General features: G+C 48.8%; 1 protein-coding gene across 3 annotated transcripts; it reads right to left on the bottom strand.

Annotated features, from left to right (window-relative positions):
* Positions 1–427: 427 nt before the first annotated feature.
* Positions 428–22,484, bottom strand: Znf217 (zinc finger protein 217). 3 transcript variants are annotated; one of them, XM_036186138.1, is made up of 6 exons: positions 22,345–22,484; positions 11,433–13,145; positions 8,612–8,728; positions 6,542–8,038; positions 4,223–4,358; positions 2,412–2,470 (listed from the first exon to the last, which is right to left on the bottom strand). In XM_036186138.1, the coding sequence occupies exons 2-5, from the start codon at positions 12,820–12,822 to the stop codon at positions 4,249–4,251; spliced, it is 3,114 nt and encodes a 1,037-aa protein (XP_036042031.1). In that variant the 5' UTR covers positions 12,823–13,145; positions 22,345–22,484; the 3' UTR covers positions 2,412–2,470; positions 4,223–4,248. The 3 variants fall into 3 exon arrangements, with proteins under 3 accessions (XP_036042033.1, XP_036042031.1, XP_036042032.1); XM_036186139.1 differs by lacking the exon at positions 22,345–22,484 and adding an exon at positions 22,157–22,291; XM_036186140.1 differs by lacking the exon at positions 4,223–4,358 and having other exon boundaries at positions 428–2,470.
* Between the last annotated feature and the right edge of the window lie 257 nt (positions 22,485–22,741).

The raw sequence follows: 22,741 nt of genomic DNA on the forward strand, positions 1-22,741 counted from the left end.
CAAAACAAGCAAAAGTTAAATTTAAAACAGGAACCAGGGCCCAAAGCCAGCAAGGTGGCTCAGTGGGTAAAGCCATCTGCAGGCCAAGCCTAATGACCTACCTTAGTTCAGGTCATTTTCTCCTTCAGGGCCCCACAGAAAAGGAGAAAACCAACCCCTAGAAGGAGAAAACCAACCCCTAGAAGGAGAAAACCAACCCCTAGAAGGAGAAAACCAACCCCTAGAAGGAGAAAACCAACCCCTAGAAGGAGAAAACCAACCCCTGGAAGGAGAAAACCAACCCCTGGAAGGAGAAAACCAACCCCTAGAAGCTCGTGCTCGCTCGCTCGCATTCGCACGCTCCCCCCACGCGCACACGCACACAGAGAATGAACGAGAACCAGGGACACAATAAAAACCAGAACACCAGAGCTGTAAAACACCAAATCTATATTTACATCCACATATAATAACATAACTTTAAGCTGAAATATATCATAAATAAAGCATGTCTACGGTCTGACAACTTAAGTATCAACAATTAAAATAAATCAAACCGGAATGAAATAAATACATTAACAAAAATCCAACGAATTGTACCTCTATCACATGTACTGTTGCCCCAAAGGAAAGACACAGGAAGCCAGTAGTATCCCAAGAGTTAATACTGATGACAAGACACTCTGTGAAGTACAAAGGGCTGCTTATAAACAAACAAACAAAACCTGGAATTCTTATGCATTCGGAAAATATAACTAGAGAAATCTGAAAGCCCCCAAAATTTCAGCATTACACACATTGACTTGTTTTCTAATAGATTTGGTGATTTTTTTTTAATACAGGTTTAATTTTGCCCCCCATTGTATATAACCTCCCCCCTCAAGATTTACATGTATCATCTCTGCGAGCTTCCTGCACACTCGCTGGATTTAGGCAAAGATTGAGTCAATCATCTTGCAAATGTGTTAATCTTCAAAAATAGGCTATAAAAGTGCAGAACCTAAGAAAACAGTCTATATTATGTACATATGGCTCAGCTTGTGGACGGGAACAGGGCCTAGTGTACATGTTCTTGATACAAAAGCACTTTCTGCAAGAGCAGACACATCTGAACCCGGATCTCCCTTCAACACAGGAGGTCAGGTCTCCCTTGGGGACCGTCCACAGGTCTCCAAGGACCCCCATGTCACATAATCAGGGTGGGAAGAACCGGGGTTCTTTGAGCTCTTCGCCCTTCTGTCCTACCGAGGGGGGGTAAGGAAAAGGAGCAGTGCAAATTCACCTTTGAAACAGTTTCTTAATAAAATACTTTGGGTTTGCTAAACCCAAAAACTGTTGGATAAACTCAAGGCATCAAAGGAACTCAAGTTTAAAATGTCGAGTGAGGCAGCTGGTGGCTGTCACCCTCAAGCCAAGCTGCCTGTGCACTGAGGACATCACCCTGGCTGAGAAACAAAAAGGGGGACGAGCATGACTACAGCAGCTCTTCTCTCCCTGCCTGCCAGGAGGCTCAGTCAGCACTCAAGGTGTTCACAATTCACACCAGACACACCAAGACTCCAGATACAAACTAAAAATCTCCCAAAACCTTTCACTCCCTTTAAAACTGCTTCCCAGCATGCAATTTACACAATGAAATTTGGCATATTTGTCTAAACTTAACCCAGACAACTCTCCAAGAAACTGACTCTCACAACAGAAAGGAAGAACTGAGATGGCCCCCATGGAGCCTGGCTCTGCCACTCTACAGAGCGATGGCGTCTCTGTAGGCACGCTTGCTCAGAAGCACCATAGGCCACCCCAAGGCAGGATGCTGGGGTTCCAGGACAACCTGTCCACAGGAAGACAATGTTATCTTCCTCATTGACTGCCTGATAACAGCTGACTAAAGGTGCCAGGTTCAGTCCTGCTGACTCAAGGTGCACAGCCATCTTCAGAGTGTCACTACTTCCATCAGCAATTGTGTGAAGATAAACAATAGACCGTGGAGGACTCAACATAATACAGGACAGGGAGAATTTGCTTTAAAACACATCTTAAATGAAAAAGCACAAAGAAGCAGAAACTGCTCAAATGATTGAGCTCCATGAGGGAAGGAAATACACACAGTACTTAAGCAAGTTTACAATGTAGGTATTTACATTTACCTGAGGTGCGAGCGTTACAGCAGTCCCCTCCCCACCCCACCCCAAATGATTTCTTTTCAGCAGCGCTCAAGTATGCAAAAACTTATTTGGTCAATTCTTTAAAAAAAATATTTAGGGACAAAATAGATTTGCAGTCCCCATTTGTGTACAGCCCAACTGCTCCCACTAGTTTTTATTGCTATTTGGTACAAAAGTTAATAGAACTTAGGAGAATGTAGTGTTCCTTCTCTGCTCTGCAGTCTATGTACAATACAGTCACAGCTTGTTCAGTAGCTCTCATCACATGCTCTCAGATGAACCGAAGTGTGATTCCATGGAAAGTGTGTACTTGCATCCAGCGAGACCTAAGGGAAACGGTTGAAAGCCATTAGGACAAAGCACTCTGGTCAAGGGTCCTAAGAAGTAAGCTGGAGAAATGGCCCTAGTTAGTTACCACAACTGCCTCTTCCAGGACCCATGTCTGGTTCCCAGCACCCACTCCAGACATCTCACAATGCCTGTAGCTCCAGCTCCAAGGGATCAAATACCCTCTTCTGGACAGTAAGAGCACCCGCACTCACATGGCATTCACTCACAGATGCACACATCAACAAAAAGTATTTTCAACAGACATGAATCAACTATGGGAACCTACAAGTAAAGGATTTCACTTAAACTCCAATTTCCCAATCAACACAGCTAGAGACTAAGTTATCTCAGGGGATGAGATAATTACAGCAAGAACCAGAACCAAGTACTCAGGAAGGGTTACCCAGTGTAACAGCTCACTTCTGTAATACCAGGACTGAGGAAACTGAAACAGGATCCCTAAGTTCAAAGTTAGCCTATGCTGTACAGCAAGACCCTGTTCCCTACTTGCAAAAAGGAAAATCAAACTGGTGCTGAGCAAAAGCCCCTATTCCCTAAAGCTGGAGCATCTTCTCACCTCTACACCACAGCTCCATCCACGTGCACACAGGACGGTTTTACGGGACTCACCTGAGAGGCAGCCTCCTCTGTCCAGGAGCCCCAACTAAGCCATTTAACTGCACTGCTCAAGTCCTAAGCCGAAGAGCCATCCTGGCATGACAGCTGCCCAGGCTATGACATCTAAACGGACAGCCATGCAGTGCTGACAATGCCTCCCTGAGCTCAGGAAGCTGCCACTCACACACGACTGAACTGTTAAGCCAAAAGTCAAAACACACCTCTGCTTGCCCATCCCCAGTTCCCTTCCCAGAATAGATAAGGACTTCAGAATGCTCTGATCAGCTCTGAACCAAGAAGGCAGGCACAGCTTCAGCTCTGTGTAGACCCAAGACATTGCCAGGCAGAAGAAGCTGAACTCTGGGAAGCCACCCAGGCCAAGCCTGTCTCCTCAGGCTGGCTTGGAGTCTGTGTCTTCCAGCCTCAGATCAGGAACTTTGTCTATTTCCTTGGTTACTGGGTTACACGCCCAATTTTGTGCTATGGGGGGGGGGGGGGCAGCTATGGGACTGTGAGTAAACAGATGGGTGTGGCACGCCCCAATCCAACCCCTTTTCTCAGCAGCAGCAGCTGGAGTATAGCCTGCTGGGCCCTAACCTAATGGCCTGGCTGCAGTGGGGATGAAAGCTTGATTATTAGATGCTCACTACATGGTAAAGACTCAATACATTTCACGGGCTATCTACTGCCAGACACCTATAGTTCCTGAGTACTGTAAATTTCAAATAAAAATGGGGCCACTCAGACAGTTCACCTGGTCCAAGCACTTGCTCCGAGCTGACAACCTGAGCAATGTCACCCGTGGTAAGAGAAAATGACTCCCTAAGATACTCTACACCCGCCAGGCAGTGGTGGTGCATGCCTTTAATCCCAGCACTCGGGAGGCAGAGGCAGGCGGATCTCTGTGAGTTGGAGGCCAGCCTGGGCTACCAAGCGAGTCCCAGGAAAGGCGCAAAGCTACACAGAGAAACCCTGTCTCGAAAAACCAAAGGAAAAAAAAGTTTTAAAAAAAGATACTCTACACCCACCCCACAGCACACAAATCAACCAACACATGGACTTTAAAATATTTCTAAAACTTTAAAAAGAAAATTAACCAATACAATCTATTTAAAGATACTAGCACTCACCTTCCCCCCCCAAAAAAAATCAGAAATCAGGTTTTTTTGTCATTTGGTGGATAATGTGTATTTCCAGCACAATTCTCATAGCTTCTCTTCGGCAGCGTGCTGTTGGACAGGTGTTGATACGGCACAGGCCTCTTTCCTAAGTGAAGAGAAAGGAAGAGGTCACCTGGAGGCCAGCCCCAGCAACTGACAGGAGGTGCAGGTGCTCAGTCTGGGAAGCCAGCGTCCACAGCTATTTGTTTAGACAACAATCGGGGACTAAGAAAGGACAACAGTAGTGCATACCTTTAATCCCAGAGGCTGAGGTGGAGACGGGCCAGCCTAGTCTACAAAGTGAGTTCAAGGCCAGCCAGAGCTACAAAAATCAGACTTTCTCTTAAAAGAAACATATGCCAGGATGAGTGGCACTCACCCTTAACCTCAGCACTTAGAGGCAGAGCAAGAGGTATGTTGTAGCAGGAATCTTAAACGTTCTTATTAATAGAAACAAACCTGAGGCCAGTTATTGGGGTGAATGCTGGAAGATCAAAGAAGCAGAACAAGCCACAGCTACCTCACCTCACCAGTTCCTCAGCTCATCCTATTTCCTCAGACTGGAAGCCTCTGTGTCCTCATCCAGAATGAATCTCAGCTAAACTGTGCTGCTCCAAAGCCTAAAAGCTTAATCAGCCAAACGCTTCTTATTTCTGGTCTTCACGCCTTACAAATTTTTCTGCCTTCTACCATCACTCCCTGGGATTAAAGGCGTGAGTCACCATGCTTGGCTGTATCCTTGAACAGATGGATTTCTGCCTCTGGAATGCTAGGATTAAAGGCATGTGCTACCACTGCCTATCCTCTATGTTAAATATTGTGGTTGTTCTGTCTCTGACCCCAGATAAGTTTATTAGGGTCACACAATATTTTGGGAACACAATACCACCACAGAATGTCTAAAAGATTGAGGCTAGCCTGGTCTACATAGCCAGTTCCAGACAGCCAGGGCTACATACTGAGATCCTGTCCCGAAAAGTGAGTAGGTAGGCAGGTAGGTAAGTCGGTAGGTGGGAAGGCAGACAGGCAGGCAGGCAGGCAGTCAAACAGATAAGCACACACACTTAAACTGGGCACCAACAAGATGGCTCAGTCAGTGAAGGCACTTAAGGCTGCATAAGACTGGAGACTGAGTATGGAGGAAGGAAGTGTGTCTACACACATCACACACACCATAACCAAACAAACAATGCACTTAAGCCTATACAGACCATAAACAAAACTCTCTACAACAGGAAAAAGGGTCAGACTTACGTTAAAGACCATGGAATACTAGACACCTAAATCCTCAGGGAGCAAAACCTACCGCTTCCTTCAGGAGTAGGGATGCAGCTCAGCTGGTGGAGTGTTTGGTGAAAGCACCCAAAAGGCCCTGGGTTTGAGAGCCTACACCCACAAAACACATCACTACTTCATCACGACTTTAATGCAATCCACTGAAGTAGATGGGAACTCCTGGTTGTCTCCAGCAGGAACTGCCTGCCCAGAACACACTACACTGAGAGCAGTCCTCAGGGCTTCACCATACAAGTGAAGTGGTGTACAGATCTACAAAATCCAAACTGAAACTGCCTCTCCAAGGCCAAACCAAAAGGTTTGACTGTGGCTGTCTGTGGCGCAGCCCAGACCCACAACACCATGATGTAGACAAGTCTGCAAGAGAGACACATGGACTACTGTCCTCTAAGCACTGGAAAGAACCAGAAAGCTCCATGAAACACTGGAAAAGAAACTAGTTCACTATGGGAACTCCAAAGTCATCCACAAGAGGACCCGACCTCCTCAGCAACAGAGCCAATAGCAGACCACAGTGTACCAGTGCCACATACAGTCTCTTCAGCACAGGAACACAGAAGAATCCCAAATCCCACCAGAGGTTTACAGTGTTGGCCATGACTTGTGGAAAGAAGAGAGTTGTGACAAACGCCTAAGCAGGATCTCAATGGCACTCAGTTTTGGTTTGTTGTTGTTTTTCCTTTGGGACCAGTGTATATAGCCCAGGCTAATCTCAAAAGCCTTAGTCACCCAGTGCTGGGACAACAGACATGCACCACCATGCCCAGACGGTAACTGGCCTTCAACAGTAAGGAAAGAAACTACTTTTAGCTTGTTTTTATTTTTGTTTTATTCAACATTATTTCCTTAAGAGAAATTCAAGACTTAATCCTTGAAAGTTAAGCTCTGAAGGCTCATAATCCATTGCTGTGTGCTGGGTATGGAAGAATGCTTGCTTGGGCTCCTATAGGATGTGTGCCTAAACTCAGTGCCAACCAAGTGCCTGGGCAATACCTTCAAGGGCTGGGCTGGCTCCTGTGTGTCCCACAGGTGCACAGGTGTACAGAGGTCCAGAGGCGTTGTAGGGCTTCTGCACAGTCAACACACTGGGCGACTCCACCTCCCCAGGGCTCAGGAAACGGGCTTTCGGAGGCATCACAGGCGATGGGCACACACACTCTGGTAACAGCGAGGTTATGCTCCTGACCACATGGTACTTGGGTAGCTCGAAGCCCCTTCTGCCGTTGGGTCCAGGATGTTCTGTGTCCAGGGCCACCACGCTAGATTTGAGTCTTTTGGGAAGTGGCTCACAGAACTCTGCTGTGGCACTACCAGCATTCCGGTGGCAGTAGTAGTCTCTCCCTTGCGGCACCCATGGGCCATCAACCTTCATGGGGTACTCGATGGAACCGTTGCCATTACTACTGCCAAGGGGGGACTGAGACTGAGCAGCTGGCAGGGCCTTGAGCTTCAGCTCAGGTCTTTTCACCTTATCTGTAGCAGCAGAGATGCCACCTTTGGGAAACAGTTCTGACTGCTGCTGTCTGGTGGCCCCGGGACCCCCGGCACTGGGCTGTGACCTGTGTGACTTCAGGTTACTTGGGGCTAAAGTGCTGCTGTCTGGCCCTGATGTCTGGGGAGCTTTGCTTGGCCCGGAGGTACCCTGGCGGGCCTTCTCCAGGAACAAGGACTTAGCCTGTGACGAGAAGGCAAGCTTAGTCTTGGGCTTGTGCAGGCCGGACAAGGGAGGCACATCTTTGCCTAGCAAGGCCGGAGGACACCCTGTCCGCCTGCTCCTCAGCACAGACTTGCTACTGCAGCTCTTGTGGGTGTCGGGATTGTACCTGTGCTCCAGTCTCTGGTGCATCAGCAGAACTTCCGGATAAAAAGTCTTAAAGGTACAAAAGGGGCAGGCGATGGTGGGGATGAGATACTTGCTCAGAGAGAGAGCAGGAGAGGTGTGGGACGCCCCAAGGGACAGATTCAAAGGCCTGTCCTGGCAGTCGGCCTCCCACTCCATCTTCTCCCTATGGCCACCTTCCCTGGCCAGAGGCCCACTCCCCTCTAATTTGCAGGCAGGAATGCTGGCCTGAGGCTCGCCCGATGCTCTTTTTGGCATGTCCAGATAAGCAGGGGCAGGACTCTTTCGCACTCTCTCGCCGTTATCAGCTACATTTTTATGGAAATCCTGAGTATCCTTGTTGTGTGCTGGTGAGAGGACGGCGCTGCCCAGAACACTCTGGAAGACAGAAGGCGTCTCCTTAAGCTGCTTGGCAGGTGGGCTGCCCTTAACATCTTTGGCACCATCAAGAAACCGTTTTAAATTTTTGGTCTGCGCACTGTCAGCAGTTAGTAGTGCCTCCTGCGGCTCCTGGCTCCGACCTTCACTTTTAGCCGCAGCCGCAGCGTCCACCAGCTGTCTGTCCTTGTGATGTCTCTCCAAGTGGTACCTCAGTGAGGTCTTCTGGGCTGCGGCATACTCACAGAATTCACATTTGTACGGTTTTTCACCTAGAATGAGATATGCCACTGTATCACAACATTTAGGAAAAAGCACCAATACAAACTCTGCAAGCCAGACAAGCCATGACACAAAACATGGGTTGTTTGTTCCCTATCTGCCAATCTCCCTATCTAGGCCATCTGACCGCCCCAGTACACTGACCACTTACTTAGACCTGTCTTTCCCAGAAAAAAGCTCACTGACCTGGTACTGCTGCCTTGTGGCAGTCTGTGCACTTTTTCAGATAAGGAAATGGGAGCACGGGGGACTAAGAAGTGCTCCCAAGCCACAAGGCAGGCTCATGATCTCCTAACCCACACTGCTGCTACACTACATCAATAGCAACAAACACACCCTCACTTCCCTCCAAAATCATAAAGTGGTTTAAGAAAGAATGGGACAGTAAAAATATTGCACATTTGTCTTAAGAGGAGAGCCAGAATATGGCAGGCATCAACCAGCCTCAAAACAGGACCCACTGGTCAAGTTAAGGACACTCCAGCCACTGAACCACAGACCAGCAGCACATCATCATCATCATCATTTTAGCTAACACATGCTTTCAGAAACAAGTCCTTTACCTGTATGAGTTCTGAGATGAATATTGAGGTAATAGTTTGAACGGAAAAACTTGCCACAGTAACTACACTCTCTCGAGGACGTGAGGGGCTTTGCTTTTCCTCCATCATCACTTTTATCTTAAAGCAGAAAGAAACAAAAATATTTGTGTAAGTCAGACGAAGCACATGATTCAGGCATGCGGACTCCAGTATTCTTTACACAAAACATTAGGAGAAACCGTGAAAGTCTCAAAGGCTAAAATAATATATCAAATGCCATAAGGTAGTGTTTCATGTCTTACACCGTGTGCTTTTGTTTTGTGCTGTTTTGGAGACAAGGGCTCACCTGTGTAGCCCTGACTAGCTTGGGACTCAGGAACCCACCTGCCTGCCACCCAACTACTGGGATTAAAGAGGTGTTTCACCATGCCCAGCACTGAACTGTGCTCTTCTGTGATCAGAATACAGCCTAGTGCCCTTGTGTGCTCAGGGTTTGCACCTTCATCACCAGAATGACCATTTCATGGACGGAGCCTGGCATGTACCGAACCTGGCTCACTGGCCAGAGAAGCCACCTTACTCAGAACCAGCAACTGTATTTGGAGGCAATCAATATAAAACCTCCTAACCACTGGCTGAAAACAGCTTGAGATGAAGGAAGTGACCACTAGAGGGCAGCCAGCACCAAGAAACTTCAACAGCAACCTTGGCTTTGGGCAAGCACCTAAGAAAGCTGAACAAAATTTAGCCAAGTTTGGGAAGGTGGAGTTTATGGTTTCCAAGCAATCTCATGGGCAAAACAGACCTGGCTCATCAGAATCTACGCCAAAGGCAAGACTGAAGCGCCTGATGTGAAGGCCCACTGGAGACAGGGGCAACCAAAGCCGGCTGAGGCTTCACTCTCTCACCAGCCCACCAACTTGCAAGTCATTAAGACAACTTGCAACTGTTAAGGCTCCCCCTAGTGTCAGCTCTAGCAGGAAGGTATAAATGACCCACCACAGCCATCTCTGGAAATGTAGTCATCAGCCAGGATGCAGGCAGTGGCTGATCACAAGTACACAGGTCCCACCTGGGTTCAAAAACGCAAATTTAAACTAGTCATTTTGCCTTACAAAACTGATTTCCAATTACAGGCCTCTTCCCTGTTCTGCCACATGCTGCCTTCTTACTAATTTGCAAAGATAGCTGATCCACAGACCTGGGCAAGAGCAGGTGTAATGAATGGACCTAGGCTATCTCCATTACACCAAATCCCCACTAGGGAAGGAAATCCATAAAACACAACTCCTGACTTAAAATGGTACCACAGACTTTGAAAATACAGCACTTTTTGAACTTCTTGAAAGCAAACCTAAAGCAAACTGGCTGACTGCACAGTGGATGATGCCCTTGCAGTCAGTCCCACTGCATTTCCAGCCAGGCTCACAGCTAGCCCTGCATCCAGCTGTGTCAGTCAGGGTGTAGGCTTCATTACATCACATGCATGAGGCTAGGAAACACCTCTGACACACACAGGCTGTAGCCTCTTAACATCTGGGCCTACCTTCTAGCCTGGAACCTGACTGGACGATGCTGTTCTGTACAAGGTTGCAAACTTACAACTAATGTCAAACTCATCCTAGGGAGGAGTGCCAGAGGTGGATAAACCAATTTTGCAAACAGGGAAATCACAAGGAAAGGTTGGGCAATGTGTCACCAGGAACTTGTGACAAGCCAGGCCAGGGAGCCTCCCTTAGGACTGACCCCACAATAGTGTCCATGACGTCATAAGAACAACCTAAAGATGGTCTCTGTGCCTCTGCAGTGTGTGCAGTGTCAGCACTGGAGATGCCCACGTGCTCCCAGAGAAAGGAGTCTACTGACTGAACATCTGTCACGAAAGCAAAGATCCTCAATCAGTGGCCAGAAAAAGAACTAGGTACTGGTTCAAATGCACAGTGGTTGTTGACAGGTCAGACATAACTGTTGGACTCACCCCAGTCTCACAAAGACTTCCAACACACCACGCAGTGCCACTAACACATCTGCAAGTGTTATCATTAACCGGTGCCTCATGCCCCACACACATCAGGGGTGTTAACTACTTTAAGCAGCAGAGCCCCACATTCTGTGACCATGGTTCAAGTGTGGGTGGGCAGCAAGTCCAGAAACACAGGTGGACTCCACTGCTCTAGGCTGGCACCCAATCCTGAGAACCTGGGCAACAGCTTGTTTCTATAAACACCATTACAGCACACTGAATTACAGCACACCAAATTCATGGAGCAGGACTGAAGTAGGCCCACATTCCTGGATTTCACCTACAGACCATTTCGGAAGCTCACTTCATCAACACTGGCCTCACAAACACCAAGGTGATCAGAATGCAGCAGGCGATTCCCACAACAGGACGAGCTGACTGGTTGGGAAACCTCCCTCGCTCCTTTTGGGACCACTAGAAACCCACCTGAACGTACCCAAACACAGGGTCTTGATAGTCCTGGTCTTACACGTTAAGAACAGGAATGCCAGAGAATGGATACCAAGTCCTGGTCTCAGACCCAGGACTCCTAGTATCCTGCACCAGGTCACTCCAGTGCCTGAGGAGGCAAGCAGCATTCCCCAGTCTCTACCCCACTGTGCACCAGCTATAAAAACCTGAGTCCTTTGGGAGCAAAATGTGCAGGGCCCTTTCAGAACAAAACAGCATTTGGGACATGCCTTTTAACTCCACCCCCTCACTACAGAAAGGAAAGAAGGGCTGAGAGACACTGGCTACAGGGAATTTAACCACAAAGGACTGAGATTCCAACTTGACTCCCATGTCCCAGCACTGCCTGGGAGGCAGCAGAGTACTCACCCAAATGGAGCCCTTCAGGGAGTCCATCCTCAGACCCGTCTTCAGAGCCCCCTTCTCGGTCCACAGCACCACCGTCTTCCATAGTGGTAACGAGGTCTGGGGAGCAAGTCCCAGGCTGCCTTCCATCCACAGACATGGTGGGTGATGGGGCATCGGCCCTCCTGTCTTTCTTGTGCACTCTCGAATGCAGGACAAGCTGGTGGTAGGTTCTGAAGGCTTTACTGCATTCAGAGCAGTGTGTGGGCTTCTCCTTGCTGCTGGGCAACTTGGGATCGCCATCCCCAGAAGGCACTTCACTGTTGGCATGTCTAGGTTTCTCTTTGTCTTGCGAGAGACCTGGACAACTGCTTCTATTTGTTTTGGACTTTCCAGAACCTTCCGACTTACCCCCAATCCAAATTTCTCCAAGTTCCTCTTTCTCTGAACACGAATCATCATTGTCCGTGCTTCCTTCTTGCCCTGACTCTTTCACCTCTTCTTGGGCAACGGCCACTTTTCCTTTGGTGGCCAGCTGCCACGCCTGGTAGGTGGTGAAGGGGTCAAGCTGAGGTATACAGGTGATGGGCTTCGCTGTAGTCTCTGGGTGGGATCTGGGTCTCAAGTTCAAACACTGCAGCAGCTCTTCCATCGAAGATGTGGGTCCCCCCTCTTGCTGGGCATCAGGGGCTGTGCTACTGGCACTGGAAGCAGTTTCTTTGGCATGAACCTTACTGTGCTCAATGAGGCTCTGCTTATTCGGGAAGAGGAAGCCACAAACCATGCAGATCTTGTAGGGAGTGGGGATGCTCCCAGCTACATGTTCCTGAACCACTTCATTGATGGTGACAGGACTCTCCAGGCCCTGCTGCAACTTGCTCCTGGTACCAGACTTGCCATTGTGTGTCCGCATGTGGTTCTTCAGGAACCAGGGCTCCTTGAACCTTCTCCCACACATGTTGCACCCGTAGGTGAAGGAGTCCTTGTGCTTCTTCATGTGGCTCTCAACGTCAAAAGCCCCTGGGAATGTCTGCCCACACACATCGCAGCTCAACTCTTCCTTCTCTTTGCAGTTCTTCTCCTTTGGTGGTTCTGTTGGCACCTGACCTTTATCAAGAGGACTGAGGTACTCGGCCTCCACACATAGGACGGCTGGCTCGCAGAGGATGGGCCGGTGTTGCCTGAGTACATGCTGACTGAGGTCTTCTGCATGGGAGAAGGCTTGGTTGCAGAACATGCAGTCCAGGGGCATGTGTCCTTCAGCTGGGGTCATGCTCCTCTCCTGCGCAGCTCGGAAGGGGACTACAGCTGGCCCTTTGATGGACACAGCATCATCCACCTCCGTCTGGGTACCTAAAGAGCTGCCAATGACTTCCGGCCCGTCCATGTACACAAGCAGTGATTGAGTTGGCATGCTGCCTGCCACTTCAGAGTGAGATAGGAAGGGACAATCCAGCCGTCTGCTGGGGTTAGAATAAGGCCACTTGTGAGACGTCACTCAAACCTCCAGGAGCCCTGGGCTTGTAACTAAAGTTCAGAGGGGCATGTGTATTCCAGAGTTTAGGACAAGCTCAGTGATGGAGATGGGTCTTTGCACACAGTATGCTGGCTTCCCTGTGCTGTGATTCAGATGTGAGTCAGCACAAGGGCACTAGTTCTGTCTGCCTCCATTGGGTGAGTGGCTCAGTTGAGCAAGACGTTGATCCCGGCAATGTGAAGACAAGGGACTTCCAAACTCTGAAAGGAAAAAACAAGACATGGTGAGGATCAGAAAGAGAGGGTTTGGCCGATGAGTCACATGGTCTTTTCCACAAAAAGGGACTAGACTCAATTGCCTCACCTTAACTAATCCATAACGCATCCTGCTAAACATGTTTGTTAATTAAATCACTAGCCGATACGCTTACTAAATGAGTAGAAATTCAACCAGTAAGGAGAGTTTAATCCAGACCTCTGCTCACTGGAATATAAAAGCCAAGTTTTAAACAGGGAATGGCTCTGACAGGCTAGCCAGGCTGAGCTACAGAGTGAGTTCAAAGTAAGCCTTGTCAACATAAAAGACAGTCTAAAAACTTAATGTAGTAACTATAATAAACAAGAAGTCAAGCTTTAGGATAGAATTGTTATAATTCTGCTGTAACAAGATACACATGTGCCTCCTCCATACAGACTACAAAAGCCCCAGTATGGTGGGGCTTTAATCCCAGTGCCCAAGAGGAAGAGGTAGGTGGATCTCTGAGAGTTTGAAGCTAGCCCAGTCTATATAGCAAGTTCCAGAACAGCTAGAGCTATATAGGGAGACCCTGTCTCTAAAGAAAAAGTTAGGAAAATGAGCTGACAAAATGGGATAGCTTCAGGTAATACCCTACAGTCAGCACTCAAACCGGTTACCTACACATGAGACACACAAGGTCTCAACCTCAGTCACCTAGAGGTCTAACCCTCAGCACACGACACAGGACACACCTTAGAATGGGCATTCACCTTGGCCCAGGACTCTGATGTGTTTGGGGCACTGGATGCTGCCAGGTAGGGTGGGGCTCCAAAAGGCAAATGACCTATCAGATACAGGAGCACTTACTTTGCAAGTGGCCACATTTCTAACAGGCCTCCACAGACCTGGCTCCGTGTGGCCCATCTTTCCATGAGAGAACACACCTCTCACTTTGTATTCCACCTTTCACTTGGGCACTGGCCAGGTGGAAGGGGACTTGACTTAGCGCTCTATGGGATCTGCTTTGGAGGCTGGTCTTTCACTCCTGAAGGATTAACCCCTAAAAAAGTCAGTGTCCTTCATGGCACATAAAGGGCTTGTTTTTACAGCCCTGCCTCCTCTCCTAACAAGTTTGTTAATTCCACCCAAAGGAACCAAAGGGCACAAGGCCACCTGCTACAGCTCTGTCCTCCTCCTTCTGTGTCCCACCCACTGCACACTCCTGAAGCTGGCTCTTCCCCTTCTTCACACTAGGGCTGTGAAGAGCACAGAGGGGAAGAGCAGGCCTTTATTACAATCACAATGAAGGACAAGTACCTGGAGTGGTTACCACCTTGTGACCTAACAGAGACCTGAGTTCTAGCCCAAGTTAGGACCTTAAAGGTGTCACAGCAAAGCTAACTCAACCCGGGCACTTCCTGCAGTTAAAACTAGAGCAAGACTCACAAGCACTGAACTGTTGTTGTCTATGGCTGATGGACAGATCCACACAACCAAGGCACTGGCCGCAATCCAAGCTTGGGACCAATTTTAGATTTCTACACATTCACTAACCTGACACCCACAACCCAGGCACAGTATGCTCACTAGAGAATTAAGCAAGCCTCTGGAAAAGCAGAATCTCACTCACGCTGCTGACCCACTTCTGTTCAGAGCCATAGGATTAACTGCAGTTCAAGTACGGTCACTTTGTTACTAGACGTCCTTTCCCCTTGGAAGCTCTAAAATAACTATTTAAAAATGGCAGAGAAGCAATAGTTGTATCAAATAGTGAGTTCCAGGCCAAACTGGGCTATCGTGTGAAACCCTATCTCAAAAAGCTAACAGCGAACCTGCTTGAGCTGGGGTCATAGAAGGGGACAGCACCGCTGATCTGTGAAACCTAAGCTTTGGGAAGACCCCCACTTCTCTACAAGCTCCCTTTCTGAAAGGTTACCATCCCTTGGTTCAAACCAGGACCACTAACCCAGGGGGTAAGGATAACTTACAGTCCCCAGAAGTGCCGTCTGAGCACCTTTACTCACTCACACAGCCTACTTCCTGGACGGTGCATTCTGTTCAAATCTGCACTGTCCTGAGGTTTTGAATAAAGATTCTTGCTACTTCAGGGAAAAAAGAATGGTTCCAATTTTCATCTCTGAACTCCTCGGCTGAGGGGAAGAGGCTGCAGCTCAAGGTAAAGATGCTCTAAAGATGGCAACCCGAGACACATGCCCAGTAAAAGACAGCAAGAGGAACACTGGCCAACCAGTGGCCGGAGAGAAGCAGGCTCTCATCTGGCTGAGAGGTAGACAAGGGAAGAGCCAAGCTGGAAGCACTTCCTCCTCCTAAGAAGCTTCCAGAACAGATTCTGATGGTCACAACTATGCCCATGATGCAGCCCTGGACAGCCAGAGTTACAGCATCTCAAGACTCAGGTGCAAGCCTGTCCCACAACTGCCTACCACCATCCACTACGCTTCAGTTGTGACATACTCTCAGGACTTTAGTTCAATCTAAAATCATCCTATGAGGAAATATAAATTTAAAATTAAAGATAAATTACCTTTATCTACCATCATTTTAAAGATTTTAAGGTTTTAAAATATAAGAAAGTAGGGGTTGGGGATTTAGCTCAGTGGCAGAGCGCTTGATTAGCAAGCGCAAGGCCCTGGGATCGATCCTCAGCTCCAAAAAATATAAAAAATAAAAATAAAAAAGTAGCATCCTAAGAACCTAAGGACAGAGTGGCTGGCTGGTTCACTGCTGTTTCTCTGGGACCTGGCACTGGATTTCGCAAGGAAGCAGAGGCCAAAGCAGCAGCAGCCATTCACTGGGCTACAGTGCCTGCCACTCCTGCTATGATGAACCCAAGTGTTCACAGGATTCTCTTCCTGAGTCAAAGGCCACTCCCCATGACCACTCTCTGCAACCAAGACTAACAGAATGTAAGATGTAAGTAGGTGTGCAGGTGCCTGCAGAGGCCAGAAGCTGGGGGCAGAGTAGAAGTAGGGTACCAGACTCCCTTGGAGCTGGGGTTACACAGGTGGTTGTGGGCCACCTGGAGTGCACGCTGGGGACTAAAAAAGGATAGTCTGGAAGAACAGCAAGTGCTGTTAACAAGTGAATCATCTCTCCATCCCTCCAAGATTTTTTGTTTTGGATATTTTTATTTGAGACAGGGTCTCTCTACATAGCCCTGGCTGTCCTGACATTCACTGTGTAGACTAGACTTAGCCTCGAACTCGAAAACTGCCTCCCAAATACTGTTATCAAAGGCATTTCCCAGATTCACCACCACCACCACCACCCCTTCTTTCTCTCTCTCTCTCTCTCTCTCTCTCTCTCTCTCTCTCTCTCTCTCTTACATACACACACACACACACACACACACACACACCTTATAAAGCTGACCAGCACAAACAGCTGTGCCCCGAGTTGAGGCCAGAGTGTGGTCAGTTGCAGAGCACTGACCTGCCATTGTAGGTCTGGGATTCCATCTCTAGCACTGAACAATAAAACTGCACCCCTTGAGCGTGTCCCCTCCCGTGGTCCATCAAAATGGGATAGCAGGTGCTCCCTCTTCCTCCCTGAGAAGCTACTAAGTCTTCCTCCAGAGAACCTAGGTTCAACTCCCAGCACCCACATGGCAGCTTATGGCTTTAACTCCAGTTCCAGGGGATCCAATGGTGGTCTCAGAAGGCGTGTGTGTGCACTCACACAGTGCTCAGAAGTACATGCAGGCCAAATATCCATTAGCAGATAGTTTGTGGGAAGATGGTTAAGATTCATTTATTTAGTGTTCTGCCTGAGTGTATGTGTGTGTGAAACATCTACATGCAGTGCCCAGAGTTGAGGAAAGGTGTCCTGAGCCCCTGGAACTGAAGAGTAAGCATGTGGATGCTGGGAACAGAACTCAAGTTCTCTGCAAGAGCAACAAGGGCTCTTAACCAGTTGCTGAGCCATCTCACCAGCCCACTACATTATTTTTTTCTTAACACTGCAACAGGACTAACTTCTCAGTCTACAGTAACAAAACCTACCACTTTTTTAAAAATTACATTTGTGTATTATGGGGGGGGGTGGACAATTTTTGGAAGCCAGTTCTCTCCTTCCAACATGTGTGTCCCAAGAATCAAAATGTAGGTTCATCAGGCTTGGTGACAAGGGGGCTTACCATCTGAGCTCTCTACAGCTTCTAAACCTTTAATTTTCTCTCTTTTCTTTTTCTGAGACAGGGTTTCTCTGTGTGTAGCCTCAACTGTCCTAGAACTCACTCTCTAGACTTGGCTGGCTTCAAACTCAGAGAGATCCACCTGCTTCTGCCTCCCGTGCACTGAGATTAAAGGTGAGAGCCACCCGCCACACGTACCCACCCCCACCCCACCCCCACCCCCCACACACACACCCTGGGGCATAAACCTGTAACTTTTGATCTTTCAGTACCAGATCAACTTTTTCCTAGCAGGTGAGTGAAAAGGCAATTAAAAGTTCAGAGAAACTGATTTAAGTGTAAATTCTCAGGTTAAATTCAGCATCATAATCCAACCATCACAGGCAAAACACTGCTACAAGGCAAGGTGAGAAACTCCTGGGCAAAACAATCCCAGTTCCGGAAAGTCCTGAGAACACTTCACTCCAAACAGCAGGAGACCCAAGGGCTGACAGCAGAAATTAGATCCTGGCCCTTTAACTAGACTCGGCCTGATTCAGCCCCAAACAGTTCAGGTGTGCTGAGGGAGCCAGTTTTACTTTCAATATTGCCAATATTAAAGATACTGAGATCTGTAAACTGGCTTCCAAACACTCCATGTTGAGCTGCAAAGCAGCTTATGGGGGAAATTATTTCTTGCTAATTTTCAATTAGGCAAGATGGGACACTGGGGTCCCAAGTTTCCCACAGTAACCCTGCCTATCTAGGGCAGCCTTACATCTGCTTTGGGATCTGCTGGGGCAGCTGCAGAGAAATGGATTTCAGGGAACTACTGCAGCAAACTCCCATTTACCTGGGTTCGTCAGCTACACTGACTCAGTGTCTGTGCACAGCACATCCGTGTACACACACCACACAATACTACATCAACAAACAGTATGCCCATTATGTGGCAACAGGAATTATACACTATGTCACCTTTTTTCAGGAGGTTAAATGGGCAGGGTCTAAATTAAGACTCAATTTAACTAACCAGGTAAAACACAACCTCAGGCAATGCCTTTAAACTCCAGGAGTTTTCCTCAACCTCACAGAACACCCCCTTTCTTTCTACATAATAAAGTTGAATAAATGCTAACATTGTGCTGGCTCTTTCATAGTTACCTGTTTGCATCTCAAAGTAAATAAAAATAAAATTTCCTTTCAGTGAATAAGACCAACCACTGTTGGTGAGATTTACATGTCAGAGTTTCAATCAGCAGCAACTAGGGAGTAAAAACTGCCGCCAACACTGAATTTTGCCCTTTTTAAATATTCACATAAGCAGAGTGTCAAACAAACTATTCCTTTTGACATAGCTAAATGTTTTACCTTATCCTGCTCCAAGAGACATGAGAAAAGTAAAGTAAAAAGCCACCTCACAATTCAGCACTGTCTTAAACTTGAGAGATCATCACAATCACCAATTAAAAAGGCAGCTGACTTGGGGGTAGTGTAGGGGGAAAAAAAAAAAAGGCATTGGAAAAGCTGAAGAACAAAAGCCAGGGGTCAACTCATCCATCCCCTTGCTCACCTCAGCTGTCTTTTCAGGGTTAGTAACTGTATTTCTCAACTTTAGCATAAAATTACCAAACTGGCCCCAAATTTCCAGTAACTCAATAATACTGCTAGCCTGGGCAGGAAGCAATGGCTCTTCAGAGGTTGCAGTCAACAAACGTTCACATGTGAAGTTCTCTAGGGAGTGCAACATAAAAGGGAAATCTGTGGTAGCAGCTGGCTAACAGGGGCTCCCCCGTTTATTTGGAAGTTAGACATGTCCAGGAATTGAACTCACTCATGAGGAGATAAAGATTTTTAGGAGAGAATGGTGGTGTGTGTGCCCACTCCCTACACACACACACACACACACACACACACACACACAACTTCCTTAAAGGCAAGATTGCTATCTGCCCTCGTGGTCTGAATTCAAAACCCTTTGGCCCACATAACATTGTAAATTTGTCTGTCTATATTACTACTGGCTAGCCAAGAACCTTAATCCAGATCACCTAACTGAAAGGCCAGCTTTTCAGCACTTTCGACAGGGCCCCCACAACAAGGCCATTAAGTGATACTCCACCACACTTCCCCCACAGAACAGAGTGAAGACATTTCCCCAAGTCTTTGTGTAATAATCCACTTTCTTCCACGTGCATTTAAACTAGTTAACACACTCCCCCTGAAAAACCTGGAGCTGAGGTGTGTGAACTGAGATGCCTCCTGTCACGGCTTCAATTTACATGCCTGTAGCTAAGCCTTTCCTGGTTCAGAATATTTAACAGGACTGGAATCCTTTAATTCAATTTTGGTAGCTGTTCCACACACATCTTCCAGGTTCTTGTTTTTTAATAACCCTGGTGAATTCAAAACTATTCCATATGCTCAGTTGTGATCATTCAACTTCAAATGGCACGTTTTGACACTGGAACACCAGACAATTTACCCCAACTGCCTCGTGTTGTTCCTTTTAATTCGAAAGCTGGGAAACCCACTTCTTGATAACTCAGCTTCAACTTCCCAAATTATTAATTACACATACTGCCACGGGATTAAACTGAAATGGCAAATCAGGAACCAGCCACTTAAATTACAGCCAGTGACCTCAAAAATCCACAATGGAAGCCACACAGTATAAGAGGACAATCTCAAACTGTTCTCTGAGCACTGGAAACAGCTTCCTACACAGTATCTTTAAGGCCCCAGTGAGAGCAGATCCTTCATGAAGTTCTGTTTTTAAGGCAGTCAAGGGTCATTAAAACTACTCCAAAGTTCGTATCAACCAGTATCATGTTTAGAACAACTGAGAAAAAGCCTGTCATTTAATAAATTGGGAAAGGAAAAGGAGCTCATCTTTTGGACCCCAGGCAGTTCAGAATTAAGAGGGCTCCTAGGTTGAGGATGGCAGCCCTGCTGTGGCAAAACATCGTTTCATACTCAAGTGATGTTAAGAGAGAGAAAAGGTGATTAGCACTTATCTTCTAGGAGGAGATAGACTGAGTTGTCGAGGGCCATTGTGTGACTTAATTTTTCATCAGTTTGGAAGACACTCGATGATTAAGTCTTATTTTCAAATTTCCTCTAAAACAAGCCCACTGGAAAGGGATTAGGGGCACCTGGTCACCCCCAAGTTCGGATTACAAAACAAATGCAAACCGCCGCCCCCCCCCCCCCCCCCCCCCCCCGCCAGAGTCTGAACTTTCTCTCCCCCTCTTCCTCCCCTACCACCTGGGGAAAAGAGAGCTATTATTAAAATAGATTCTTCAGCATAAAGGGGAAAATTTTCTAAGTGGTATGTTAGTTCCTTTTTTAAAGTAAGAAGTGAAAGGGAATAATACGAAGCCAAGACAACTACTAAACTTCAATTATTACACTGAAAAAGACGAAATCAGACTGCAAAGTGGGGGGCGCGGTTGAGAGGTAAAGGGACTAAAAGCTGGAAACTAAAGAAATGCATCCTTCCCCTCATTTCCTTCTGTATGCATGAGGGCAGTATCTTTAGAGGTCACCACCGCCTCTCGGATTTCATACTTACAAGACTGGGAATGGCAGGATGGGTGGGGGACCTTGAGGGCAATTCCCCACAAAAAGATCAGGAATCAAAATGAAAATCTAAATAACCCTAAAAGGCAAAACCACCACTGGACTCCAAAAATCTGAAAACAGTATCTAAAATAAATAGGATTTCTGGGGAAGAAAAAAAGTCATCTACCATTAAGGACACACCTTTAAAAGTTCTCGGTACATTAACTAAGTAAGCACAGACTAGTGGTCTGATGGTTCTATTTTTCAGACAGCAATTAGGTCAGTTCTCTGCACTTGTCACTACAGAAAACAGCTTTTCGGGGGGGGGGGGGGGACTAGACCTGTTTATCCTTCTCCAAGCAAAAATTAGGCGTCTGGAATCTGATTTGGTGCCGATCAAGGCAGTCAATCCACTAGGGGGAAAGTAGTCAAGAAGAAGGCTCTGGACATCCTTCACTTACAAAGCGAGGTGAAAGGCCCCCTGAGGCCCCTACCTAGTCTCCAGGCCTGGCAAGCAGCTGTGGCTACCCTGCCTCTTCTTTTGTTGGCCTTAATCTCATGTCAAGTTATTCAACCAACTCAAAAGCGATGAAGACATAATTGAATCAACCTGAACTAAATCAGACCTAGGCCTCTTAAAACATACAGCTTAATGGCTCCAACCCATCCTGAAACCAGGAAACCGGCCACGGGATCCTGTGGTACACATGGTACCCCACAACCAGGGACCCCAGGCTGGCTCCCCTTAATCAACGCGTGCTCAGGAATGCCTGTTTCTCAGAAAGAGAAACTAAGGCTCAAGGACACAAACCTTCTGTCTGGGGAGGACCACCCCCCACACACCCAAACAATAAAAAGTTAAAAAGTTTCTACTGCCGGAACGCGGACTGGGACCCACTGGGGGTCTCAGATGGGGGCCCCCAAGGCTTCGGCTCACTTCAGGAAGCAAACCTTTTGGGAAAAATCCCCGCCTGCTGTCCCCACCCCCACTCTCCCCGCCCAAGAATGCGCTTCCCGTGCTCCGAGGGTCCGCGGCGGGGGCGCCCTTCCCCGTGCGCCCGCTCGCGTCGGGGCTAAACTGAGGCGCTCGGGGCCGCACCCTCCTGTGTGCGGTTCCGCCTCCCGCCGCCCCGCACCAACTTCCCACGGGAGTTTGCGGGGCGTTCTAAGTTTGGGCGTGAAACCGAACACCTTCCCTCACTTGCAGGATGCAGGTCCCGGAGGAGGCGCGGACCCCCGACGGCCACGCCGCACCGGGCGGGCCATTGTCTCCCGTCCGTCCCTCCCAGACCCACGCGCGGCCCCGGCCGTGGGGATGCGGCCCCGGCGCCCCTTTACCTGCGGCCGTCCGGCTGCACCGCCCCGGCCGCCGCCTGAACGAGCGGCAAGGGCGGCGCGGCCTTTGTGCGTCCGCCGCGGGGCCCCGACGGCGCGGGGCCCCACACGGGGCCGCGCCATGCCCGCCTCCCACGGCCGCGGGCGCCGGGACCCCCACCCACACAGCGGCTCCGGGGGGCCGGGCTCACCTCCGGCGCGGGGCGAGGGAGCGGCGCGGGCGCCCCCTACTCGTCCGCGCGGGGACAGTGCAGGCGCGGGGTCCCTGCGCGGGCGGCCGGCGTCCGGCGGGGGGACTGTTGGGGCAGAAAGTGCTCGCAGCAGCTGTTGCGCCCTCCCCCCCCGGCCGCGCCGCCCGACGCCCCGCCCCCGGCCGCGCCTGTCACGCCCCCTCAGCGCCCGCGCGTGTGCGCAAGCGCACCCCTGCCCCGCCCACCAATGCCGACCACGCCCCCCGCGGCCCCCCGAGGCGCGAGCCCCGCAGAGCGGCGCGCGCACGCCGCTGCCGCCCCACGGGCTCCGGCGCACGCGCGCCCCGCTCCACCTCCCGCCATCCGGCCTAACGTGGCGCGCTCGCGCCCGGGCGGT

The sequence above is a fragment of the Onychomys torridus genome, chromosome 4 (assembly GCF_903995425.1).
Source record: "Onychomys torridus chromosome 4, mOncTor1.1, whole genome shotgun sequence".
NCBI classification, from domain to species: domain Eukaryota; kingdom Metazoa; phylum Chordata; class Mammalia; order Rodentia; family Cricetidae; genus Onychomys; species Onychomys torridus.

What these genes read in the sequence shown, in the direction of transcription:
- Znf217 (XM_036186138.1), bottom strand. Translation starts at nt 12,822, where the DNA reads ATGCCAACTCAATCACTGCTTGTGTACATGGACGGGCCGGAAGTCATT. An exon ending in CCCTGAAGGGCTCCATTTGG is followed by an intron (nt 8,729 to 11,432) that starts GTGAGTACTCTG and finishes TTCTGCTTTAAG; the next exon opens with ATAAAAGTGATGATGGAGGA. An exon ending in TCATCTCAGAACTCATACAG is followed by an intron (nt 8,039 to 8,611) that starts GTAAAGGACTTG and finishes ATCTCATTCTAG; the next exon opens with GTGAAAAACCGTACAAATGT.